The sequence below is a fragment of the Polypterus senegalus genome, chromosome 6 (genome assembly GCF_016835505.1).
Source record: "Polypterus senegalus isolate Bchr_013 chromosome 6, ASM1683550v1, whole genome shotgun sequence".
NCBI lineage: Eukaryota > Metazoa > Chordata > Cladistia > Polypteriformes > Polypteridae > Polypterus > Polypterus senegalus.
The window spans coordinates 176,058,372-176,070,800 of record NC_053159.1 but is presented as its reverse complement, the minus strand read 5'-3'; the positions used below and the strand labels follow the sequence as shown (position 1 = coordinate 176,070,800).

Below are 12,429 nucleotides of genomic sequence, written 5' to 3'. Positions count from 1 at the left end.
AAAATAAACCTCTATGAAAATGTAGTTAAACTGGAATTCTAAGCTACATTTTAGTTCTGTATTTTCAATATAAAGGGTGACTCATATGAACACGAACATTTTAAAAACGTACTTGAAATAATTACACTAATGTTTAGTATTCAGATGTTAGCAGTCCTGTCCATATTTAAGTCCTTATTGGTTTCATAATGGGGGAGAAACAGTAAAATTGCCTGAAAGCACACAACTGCAGCTCTGAAAATTATATCTCTGTAGTCAGTGCATCTCTGATGTTGCTTCAAAGTCAGGGGGAGAAAAAAAAAAAGTCTTGAGACGTGTATCTATGCACACTTTGACTGGCACATTTCTGTTGGGTATTTTGGTCTGTACTTACAGAATAGTTTCATATATGGTAGTGTAAGCAAGAGGTGCTCCCAATTGCAGAGCCGGCAGGTAGAAATTGCATTTGTATAGCTTTGCTTCGTCCTCTGTTTTGTCTGCGAAAGGGCTTGTATTACAACAAATTAAATGGATCATCAGGAAAAGGGCATGAATTACTACAGAGTAAATGGATCATTACTCATTTGCACAGAGTGAGTGACAAGGTGTGCAGTGGCAAATAACATTTGTCAACAAAGTGCTATTTTGATGATGATAATGTTGTCAGCTTGTTCCAGCTTAAATGTTTGGCATTGAATGAATAATTACATTTTCTAGAAGGTTTGGACCTATGTGAAGATGAGTAAACACCTTAAATATTTACATTTACCCTCATATATACATCTGCACTTACATAAATATTATCTATACATGATTTCCACCCAGGAGACACTGTGCAAAGGATAGTGAAGGGTGATGATAGACAGTGAGTTATAAAAAAAAATTCCATGGCAGAAAACAGTAATTTAGTAAAATATACTCATCAGAGAGGTTGATCTTTCTAATAAACTTATTTAGTGTTGTACCAACCACTACATAATTCCAATATAGTATTGCACATTATGTTTTTACATTTTATTGACATTAATGACACATTTTTATATACTTCACAATAGGAGTGGGCGTCATGACCAAAATTCTATATCACGGTATTTTTCGAAATTATCCTGGTTTCACGGTATTCAGTATTTTTTTCCCATGCATGAGTGGATGTTCACCACATTTTCCACTGCAATTACTGTAGTAGACTGGCTAAGAATAACTTATTCTGCTGTCATGAGCATTGTACAAAAAAATGTTTTTAATGTGCACACAGGTATTATACAGGTTTGCATGGCCACATAAAATGATAGTTTTTAAGGAGGTAGCACTAATGAAGAGAAGGAATCACATTGCATGACAGATGCAGCCAAAATATAGAGCCTTTTTATTGAACAAATTTTGCAAAAACTTTGCAAATTTTTGCAAACCCCATCATAAGTTAATGTAGCACATTAAAGCTTTGTTTTAAGTGTTCCTTAACCCAGTTGTTCATCACTATGCTTCTTAAACTGACTTCCTCTGCACTAAGAGGAGGTGCCGGCAGCGCTCATTACACAGCATACATTCACTTCATGATATTCCTGCTCTCTGAACATTTAGAATGTCAAGATAAATACTTGATATCATTTTCATGATGAAATGCATTAAAGCAGGTATTAAACAGGCATGGTGGTGAGGTGGTAGTGCTGCTTCCTCACAGTAAGGGGTCCCCAGGTGTACGTTCAGTGTAGAGAACTTTATGGCAGGTGTGACGAGGCTCCATAAAACTAGATGTATGAATGGGTATCGCCAAAGTTTAACTTAAGTATTGTGTAAATGTTGAGTTTGATCTGGTGGTCGGAGACACAAATACAGTTCCATGGATGTTCTTCTGAGCGGGCTTTCTTTATTGCACGCGTGCTGTCTGTCTGACGTACCAAAACCCCAGTTCCTATCCTTCCTTTTTCTTTCTCCACATAACCAATCACCATTAAAACTAGTTATAAACTTATCCCACGAAGTGTTCAAAACTTTAAAAATATCTTCATTACATGTGTAACTATGCCATCCATTCAGGGTTGTGCCCATCCCAGCAAGCATGGTGTGCGAGGCAGGAGCAAATCCTGAACGAGTCACCAGCACATCGCCGAGTGAATACGAGCAAAACATACACTAGCAGGGTCAATATAGCATAACAAAACCCCACATCCTACATGACTTTGAAAGGAAACTGAAGCACACCCAGTAAACCCACCAGAAAAACATGCAAATTCAAAGCAGGGAACACCCGAGGCAACAGTGCAACCTCCACACTGCCGTGCCCCCAACTTATTAACACATGCTTTAATGAATTTCATCATGAAAATTATATCAAGTATTTATCTTAGCATTCTAAATATCTATCTGTCTATCTATCTAAATGTTCAGAGAGCAGGAATATCATGAAGTGAATGTATTCTGTGCGGCAATCACTGCCTGCGCCTCCTCAGTACAAGAGGAAGTCAGTTTAAGAAGCACGTACCGATTTAACATGGCTCGGGGAACATTTAACACAAAGCATTTAATTTGCTAGCAAAATACCCGCACTTTTCAGCGGAGAATTAGTGTGTTAAAGAAGTTATGAAAAGAGAAGGAAATATTTTAAAAATAATGTAACATGTTTGTCAGCGTAATTGTTTTGTGACTGTTGTGAGTGTTGCTGTCATCTATGATTTGATCATCATTATTTCTTTCAATCAGGTTCGTATTTGGAGGTAAACCGATTTGGTCGTGAAATGAAGCAATTTCCCCCCATAGGATTGTATGTAAATACAATTAATCCGTTCCAGACCATATGAACTGTATGTAAATAAATATTTTTAGTTTTTAAGCACAAATATAATTATACCATAGAATGCACAGTGTAATAGTAAACTAAATGTAAAAACATACAATAACATTGAGAAAACCTTGAACAACAGAGAAAACTAACACTGCAATAATTTGTGCTATAGCGCTACCAACCGCTGGCTAAAAGCACTTTTTTTAATGAGTTTTAAGCACAAGGGAAAAATGAACACTTGAAAAAAATCTGTAATTTAATAAACCACCAAGAAAAATAACATTGCAATAATGCACTCTACGAACAGATCGCTGGAAACAGAAGTGAAAACAAAATCAAGACCAGTGCATTCTTTAACCGCCTTCCTACCTTAATGTGTCCAGCTCTCTCTCGCGCTGCCTGTGTGTCTGCGTCCATCTCTCGCGCTGCCTGTGTGTGTGTGTGCTTGAGCTGACTGTATGTCTGCGTCCATCTGCGCTGCCTCTGTGTATGTTTGTGTCCCGCTATCTCTGTTGCGCTGCCTGTGTGTGTGTCTCATCTGTCTCGTGCTGCCTCTGTGTGTGTGTGGTCGCGCTGCCTCTGTGTGTGTGTGTGTGTCGCTGCCTCTGTGTGTGTGTGTGTGTCGCGCTGCCTCTGTGTGTGTGTGTGTGTGTCGCGCTGCCTCTGTGTGTGTGTGTGTGTGTGTCGCGCTGCCTCTGTGTGTGTGTGTGTGTGTGTGTGTGTGTGTGTGTGTGTGTGTGTGTGCGCTGCCTCTGTGTGTGTGTGTGTCGCTGCCTCTGTGTGTGTGTGTGTGTGTGTGTGTGTCGCGCTGCCTCTGTGTGTGTGTGTGTGTGTGTGTGTGTGTGTGTGTGTCTGTCTCTCTCACGCTGTCTTGTGCTCTTTCTCATGCTCACTGCACAGGAAATGCACAGGGAGAGACTGAACATGTACAAACCGAAAGGGAAACTGGCTTGTTCGTATACCGAGTGTGTGGTCGCGAATATGTAGCTCAATTACGTGGGAGGCGTGCCGATTTTTGCAGTAGCTGCAGTTATAAGTATGCTAAGCACAGTCCTTCACCCGCGAATATTTACCTATATATGGGCAGGCACTCAATTACGTGGAAGGCGTGATGACGCGGACGCAACTCCGCCTCACACGGCGACCGAGCTGCAGGCTATAGCTGTATATATGGACGAAAGTATGTTCCAGGTATGACCATTACACGTAGAATTTCTAAATAAAACCTGCCCAACTTTTGTAAGTAAGCTGTAAGGAATGAGCCAGCCAAATTTCAGCCTTCCACCTACACGGGAAGTTGGAGAATTAGTGATGAGTCAGTGAGTCAGTCAGTGAGGGCTTTGCCTTTTATTAGTATAGATGATGGGGTTTGAGAACACCTAGTAAATTAAATATACATTTTACGATGAAGTTTAGTTTACGATGTTCTACTTTAATGACCAATTACGAGAATAAAGTCAACATGTCAACTTTAATCTTGACATAAACGGCGAGAATAAAGTAGAAATGTCGACTTTATTCTCGTCATAAGCATCGAGATTAAAGTGGAAATAAAGTCAACATGTCGTCACTATTACACAATACCCAGGTACGTTACACTGTATTGAAAACAAATAAAACAAGTACAACTCGGCTTGCAGCATTATCCAGTAGTATAGAAACAGTATTTACACATTTGAACATAATGGTCCACATCTGACCTTTTAAAACTATCTCCAGGCAACAGACGTGACTCCTTTTTTTCGTCAAAAATTCTTTTGTGTAATCATGTTCAACTTTATTGTCGGCTTCGGTTTCGGAATTTTCTCTGTCCATTTTCACCGTGCAATACCTACACTACCACTACTTATTTAGCGGTGTAGCAGTGAAAAGGAGCCCCCGTGCAACACCTCTGTGATTAGCGGTGTAGCAGTCAAAAAGGCCCCAACTTGAACAGTTTCCAGTGCCACGTTCCGAACGTCATTTAGGCAATTTAAACCAGTGTTGTGGTATAAGAAAAATCCATATCATAGCAAAAATAAAGAACGGTTTCCGGCATGAACCGGTATACCTCCCAGCACTACTTCACAATGAGAATTGCAAAGCACAGGATATAGAGCCAGTGAAAAACACAAATTGTGTGAAGCTAAATTATTTGGTGCGTGTTTGCAGACACCGCCAACTCAGGTATGCTCTGCTTTGTTGGAGTTTCAACCATCACTGCCCCCAGTATAAAGGGTACATCTGGGAGAAGGAAATGTATGAACCGCTGGCAGAAAACTGCTTGGCAATGCAAGGAGCCTATTGTGCTACTTTGTCTCATTCTGGACAGGAACTGTTTTGAATAGTGGGACATGTAAATGATATTCCTATTTTCTTATATAAATAAAGAAATGTATGTAATTTATTGAGTTCTGTGTGAAAAATGTTGAGTGTTATTTGGAATAGAAGGCATGTCTTTGCAATTTGATTTTCAAAGAACTGTTGGATTTTTTTCAGTGTTTTTAGTATTTTTTTCAATGGCAGACTGAAAGTTTTAAATGTGTTTGACCAGTTTTTGGCCATTTATACCACAAGTTTATTAGGTAAGCTATAACATGTACATGGTTTTTACTAGTCATTTGTACAACTTGTGCCAATAAAAAAAGATCTGTAACACCTGGGGTAAAATTCAAATTTTATATGATAAATGGGCAGACTTCAAAAACACTGCAAAATGCTTTTAAAAAAAAAAAAAGTCTTAGATCTTAGAGTGTTAAAGAAAGTTATTTTTTATTTTTGCAAAATTTGTTGAAGTTTGGATCCCCCTCAATCCATAACATTTTTACACTGTTGCCTTTTCTTTTCTCACTGTACCGTTGCTTCTTTCCAGTGGGACTTCAGTTATCTTTTCTGCTTGTTAAATTACACAAAGTCTTCTCTTTAAAGTGACCTTTTACTCCATATTAACCCCTGAGAAGAATTAAAGAATGGTGTTACAACATCCATTGATCATCTTGACAGTGTGAGAACCTACACATTAATTTCATGAAATAGCATTAATTGTAGTATTAGGTTTTCTAATGGAGTGCCTTGACAGAGGAACTCCATGTTCTTATGGTCTTTGCATAAGTAAGAGGTAATGATGTAGAAGGGGAAAATCTAATAGTTTAACAAGGATAATAAGGGAATATTTTTTCTAGAAACTGGGTTAAATTTCAGAAAAATAGATTTTCTTCAGTGCAACATCAAATATTCTTTTGCTAATGGCACATATCTAAACACTCTAAATATACCTAATTTTAAATAAGTGTGTTTTTGTTTAATGTACCATTAGCATAACTATACATTACTTAATAATCCATTAGTACTATTGTACATTGAACAACAGATGTCAGTGCCATGTCCAAATCTCTTTATAATATAATGCATTTAATTAAACCTGTCTTTTGGTTAGTTAATTATGAGTAAATCACTTTTTAGTTGTTTCAGGGTTGCTAAGTTCCTAGTTAAGAGCTTTAAGTTGCCATTGGAAACTTTCTAACCATGCACTTCTAAGTTCTGATGATTTTGTGTTGTTTTTTTTCTTTACCTATATACATTAAAGTAGAGATGTTATAGTAACTATGTTTTGGTACTAAAGGTCCAAAAAACTTAACAATACCAGCTTTTTGCAGTGTTGGTAGTACTGAGAAACTCAGTACAGTACTGCATTCATGCGTGATTGCAAGTGGATAGCCACATTCATACATGAGAAAAATGTGAATTAAAGCTACATATGTAAAAGGCTTATGTTGGTGATACTACAGCAGTACATCAACATATGACTTATGCTTTTTTTCATTTTGACATATCTGCAAAAGCATTGTGCTCCCACTGAAGATTTTCAGCACAGGCTTTCACAGTCTTGTAACTTTTATCCCAATATGAAATTATCTTAGAAACAGATTTGTGTGTGCTTTGAGAGCAAAGTAATGTTACTGATTAAATGAGGTGTAATAGTTTAACTTGTACTGTCAGGCATTTGTAAGATGAGATGAAAAGATAACCAGATTAATCATATTTAATGGTGTTTTACACCATCCCGATAATTGAATGGAGGCTTTGCATGCATACTCTGATTGCAGTGAGCACTTCTACAAATGTCTTTGGGTTTAAACATCTGTCCAGTTTGCATGCTGTTCAGTGTCGCAAATTGAGGAGAGGGAGCTTGCAGTCTTTCAAATGTACGCATAATGGACTGTGGTATGTGGGAGGACTGCCAATGCAAACCACAGTTGCAGCAAGTAAATATCGAAACAAGGCTTAAACTAAGTTATCTGGTTTGTCTACACTGGCGATAGCATAAGCTGTTCCATTTTGTTAATACCAAAATACAATCTATTTATTTAGTGTTTCAGTGCTTTGAAGGACAAAGTACATCTTTCTATTACTACAACATATACTTTGTTAACAGAGGTGTGCAGTTAGCAGGATAAAAAGTGACATCATTGTTAAATATGAATATGGAAACACTGACTTCAAGCCAAGTGAATGACATGAATTCAAGCTACCGTATACTAGTATAAGCCATAAGCTGATAGCACATGTCATAAATTTGAATTCAATGTTGAAGAATGTAATGCTGCCTTAATTATAAATTATTTGATTACAGGTAATGACAGCCCAAGTAATTTTCTAATTCTTGATTTGTACACAGACATAAGTAATAACAAAATGTGATTGCTCACATAAGAAACCTTACACATCCAAACTGTTGATGCTGTTTTACAGGAGTTATGATATAAAAGATTAATTTAAAACTGAAGTTTGATATCGCAAAAGAACAGATTTGGAAAAACAAAGCATAATGAGTGAATTAATTTGACTCATCCATTATCAATTTACTCTTTATAATAATTTAATTGGCCAATAATGCAAATGTAAAACCTTCAATAGCAAAATATAAAAACCTAACAATGGTTTACTGATAAACTAAACTTATAAACATGTTGTTACAAAAACAGCATTAAAGAGTTTATTGAAATGGAAATATCCTGAATTATATATCACTGTACATATAGTGTTTGAATTTTTAGATTTATTATTTATTATGCAGTATTTTTCAGTTTCTGGACAGAATTTTTCTAAATAAATTTCTATTGTGCACATGCTTAAAGTTCTATCTAGTTAATGATGATGACATTCTTTGACTCCTGTATAGAATCCACTCCCAAGATTCTAAAGCCTATTTGTTGTTAACACCCCTCCTCTTCCACGTATTGATGTACAAACTCTGCTTTGTTTTTTGATATTCATGAATTCCAAGACTTATTTACTTAAATAATAACTTAGGTAGCTACTTGATGGAAATACCAGTATTTTAAAGCCGTTGTTACTTTTAGTATTGTGTTTTATACTGTAATACAGAAAATGGCATAATATTGTTCACTTCAATAATGAAGGCACTTAAACAAAAAGCCATCTGTTTTTGCCATGGCATCTTAAGGTATCAAATATCATAAAATTTCACTGATATTGAATATAAAAATTCTGGTATTGTTGCATTACAATCTCAAAGCAGTGTTAATTGTAATTCAATGTTTAACGTTGTTTGTGAATGCTAAATTTAATTGTGATTAAACTTGAATATTTTGTTTTACAGACACCAGAAAAGAAGTCTGAGGCATCAAGGGGAAGAAAACGTAAAGCAGAAAGCCAGACAGAAAGCAACCAAGGTGCCCATATACATCATTTGTAAATGCTATTAAATGACCTAGTTTTATATCAATCTAATTCACTTGTTTTTTTTAAGTAATTTGCCAGGAATATTCTATGTAATGGAAAGTAAAGGATTTTAATTCCTCTTTATTTTCTTGTCAATTTTATTACTAATTTAGCTCGTTATTGTTTCATTTTATGTGTAGTTTTTCAGTATACAGTTATACTGTAAAATGCAGTACTTCTCTTTTTAAGAACACAATTTTAATTTTGTATTGGTATTAATGTTGTCTTTTTGTCAGTAGTCATTAAAATTTTACCAGTTTTTATTTATAAAGAGATCCTCATTAACACATGGGTTTTCCTTTCTATTGCTTGTTTTTTTAGGAAAAGGTGCTGTTCGTGGACCTAAAATTAGTGATTACTTTGATGTAAGTTTGGGCTCTTAAACATGTCAATGGCAATGTATTGTTCCCAATGTATATGGGGATATGCTTCTTTGAGTAGTCTTTTCTTGAATGTGTTTTTTTATATTTCATTTTTGACAGGGTACATTTTACATGGCAAAAGTGATTTTAAATTCCTTGGGTTTTTTTTTTTTTTGTTTGTTTAATATAGTTCCAAGGAGGAAATGGCTCAAGTCCAGTACGAGGCATGCCTCCTGTCATCCGATCTCCTCAGAATTCCCATTCACATTCCACTCCCTCTTCAGCAGTAAGTTATACATTTTTAAAATATAAATTATTCAACAAAGAATGTTTACCTGTGTCTTGTATTCTTGTATGTATGTGTTGGTGATTCTAGTACATATGGCACTCTTTATCTTAATTTTTCTTTACAAATCAAGTTTTTTATTGCCTCTTGCAAATGTAAGTAGATGAACATGTTTTGTTCTTTCTTGATCCATATAATTGTCATCTTTTTTAAAAATGGTAATTTTAATCACTTGTTTACAGCATTTGTCAGACAAGAAATAAGTAATGTTAAATCTCAAGTGCCTTCCTTATTCTATAGTAATGTACCTCTTATATAAGTAAACTGTTTAAATTTTTAAAATCGACAGATGGAATGCATGTGGAGCAAAATTTAAAGAAACCATTTAAATACTACCCCTTTACACTTCCATTTTTCCATTTTCAAAATGGCTTGAGCCATTTCACAGTCATGGTTTAGCTTATGCTCTGATACTCATTTTCGGCTCTGGGATTTTCAGCTTATGAACGTGTGCCTTTCCTTATCAGTCCAATCCATTGAATCACACTAGACAATTCCAAAGTGTAAAAACATCTCCATAATGATTAAAAGAATGATACACCTGAGACACATTTTAGTTGTCAAAGCAAAGGATATAAATAATCATGTTATTTTGATATTTATCTTTCAATACATTTGAAAAAATTAATCCTTTTTTGCTTCGTCATTCTGGGGTATTGCGATTAAATTTAAATGATTGTAGCATAAAGCTACAACATAACAATAAGTGAATAAAGTGAAGAGGTCTGTGTGTATAAATTTCAATCAGTCAATCATTTGTTTATTTATAAAGCACTTTAAAACATCTGAGTTGAGGCCAAAGTGCTGTACAAGAGCAATAACCAATAAATTTACAAAATGACAAATACAAAAATTAAAACCGCACAAGGGAGGGCAATCAACTCTCAAGGTGAATTAAAAGCCAAACTATAAAAATGAATTTTGAGACACGATTTAAAAATCAATAATGATGGAACCAATCTATTTAAGGGAAGCTCGTTCCATAACTTCAGAGCCAGGACAGAAAACATCCGGTCACCTCTCAGCTTTAGTCTGGCCCTTTGTATTGTCAGAAAGATCTGGTCAGCACATCTCAGAGACCTAGCAGGAATGTAGGGACTAATCAGGTCACATAAATAGCCAGGGACTAGACCTTTTAATATTTTAAAAGTAATTGGAAGAATCATAAAATGTATCCTATACTTAAGAAATTACATTGTCTTCCTATTAAGTATTGGTGTTTCGTGGTCGTGTTTTTTTTAGACCCAGTTAAAAAATGGGCAGTGGCGTTCTGAGCGAATTGGAGGCGGGAGAGAAAAGCCTGACTAACCCCAAAATAAAGGGCATTACAATAGTCAAGTCCTTATGAAATAAAAGCATGTATTAATTTCTCTAAATCCACAGAAGATGAAAAAGCCAGTCTCAGCTGGAAGAAACTAGACTTAATAACTGAACTAATTTTGCCCATCCATGATTACTCCCAAGTTCTTAACAGTTGTCTTCACAAAAGTTTCCAGTGGGAAAAGACTACAATTCCCACTTGCAGAAAATACAAGAACCTCTGTTTTACTCTCAATAAAATTTAAGAAATTTATGGTCATCCATGCTTCAATTTCCTCCAAACAATTTAACAGTTTTACCAGATTATTATTTTTGCAGTTTAGATGCAAAGTAAATTTGGGTATCGTCAGTATAGCAGTGAAAAGAAATGCCTTGTTTACTTAAAATGGATCCTAAAGGAGAATATATAAAGAAAAGAGGAAATGGCCCAAAATTGAACCCTAAGGAATGCCTCAAACAAATAGTGCCGAAGATGACATACAAGTGCCAATGGTGACAGAAAACCATTATAATACACATGTATGATTTAACCCAGTCTAGTGAAGAGCCCTTAAGGCAAACGTAATGCTCCAAACAAGAGATCAATATGGTATGATTGACTGTATCAAACTATGAAGAGCTTTAAAACCCAAATGAAGTGGTTCAAAGATGCAGTGCATATCTAAAAAGAAATTGTAGCTGTAAAAAAAAAAAAAAAAAAAAAAAAAGTTTTCCAAAAGTTTTGAGAGAAATGGAAGTTTGGAAATAGGTCTAAAATTGGAAGGATCAAAAATATCCACGTTAGGTTTTTTAATTATTGGTTGTACTAGTGCATGCTTAAACTGATCAGGATCAGAGCCTGAAGTCATGATAGCTTGAATACTTAGACCAATAGTCTTAAAAAGTATCTCTATTAAGACGAGGAAGAATATCGGTAGGACCATTAGTTACTTCCATAAGACTAATTGCACTATAAGTAAAAGAGCGAGACACTAGTTCAAACCTTATAAACAAATCTGAAGGAGAGGCAGGAATTGATGGATCATAGAGGAAGATACATTATGCACTCTAATCGCTTTAACCTTATTCACAAACTAGTGCAAGAATTCCTCACAGGTGTCAGTAAAGAGGTCTAGTTTGGAAATCTGAGCAGAGTTAAGGGCAGCATTGATAGTGTTAAAGAGCATACCACGGTTTTGGTAGTTCTTAGTAACAATATTGGAAAAATATGTAAATGTTTTTGTCTTAACTATTGACTGGTACCTGATCCAATTCCTCTTCTTCATATCAAAAGATACCTGAAGCCTGTCCTCCAATTTCCTCTTGGCTCTCCTGCAATCATGTCCGGCAGAATGAATAGTATCATTCAGCCAGGGTTCGGATTTTAACTTAGGTTGCCAAGATTTAAGAGGGGTAACAGTGTCCAGTTCGTTTAGAAAAATTGAAAGAAGAAGAGAGGTGAGCTCCTCAGTATCATGACAAGATGGATCATCCAACAGCATCTTCAAAAGCACCTAAAATCCATAACCATGGAGGAAGTAATTCTCCATGGGCAACTTGCAAGGGCACTTAGTTTAAGCAAATAATTTACAGAAACTTTGAATAAAACAGATACATGATCAGAAACCTCAGAATCACTTTATTCCTTATTAAAAATGGATAGACCACAAGGAATAATTAAATGAAGTGTATGGCCTGATTTTTGCCTTGGTCCAGGACAAGTAACAAATTGAACTTAAAAGAATCAAAGTCACAAACCAATGGCTTATTTGGACAACACGTGAATATTGAAATCCCCCAAAATAAGGATACAAACATATTTTAACATAAGACCAGATAAGTCAGAAAACTCATTAATAAATTCCTTATGATATTTAGGTAGGTGTTAACTCACCACACTAGCTGCAGGTTCATTTTATTTCCAGCTCAGAGATATT

General features: G+C 35.5%; 1 protein-coding gene across 4 annotated transcripts in view; it reads left to right on the top strand.

Moving 5' to 3' along the window:
• tlk1a (tousled-like kinase 1a) overlaps window positions 1-12,429 on the top strand; it is a 130,991-nt gene that overhangs the window by 80,593 nt on the left and 37,969 nt on the right. For all 4 annotated transcript variants that reach the window (XM_039757608.1, XM_039757607.1, XM_039757606.1 and 1 more), the window contains exons 4-6: window positions 8,364-8,436; window positions 8,807-8,850; window positions 9,038-9,133. In XM_039757608.1, coding sequence (XP_039613542.1) covers window positions 8,364-8,436; window positions 8,807-8,850; window positions 9,038-9,133 — 213 coding nt within the window. The remainder of the gene's footprint in view (window positions 1-8,363; window positions 8,437-8,806; window positions 8,851-9,037; window positions 9,134-12,429) is intronic.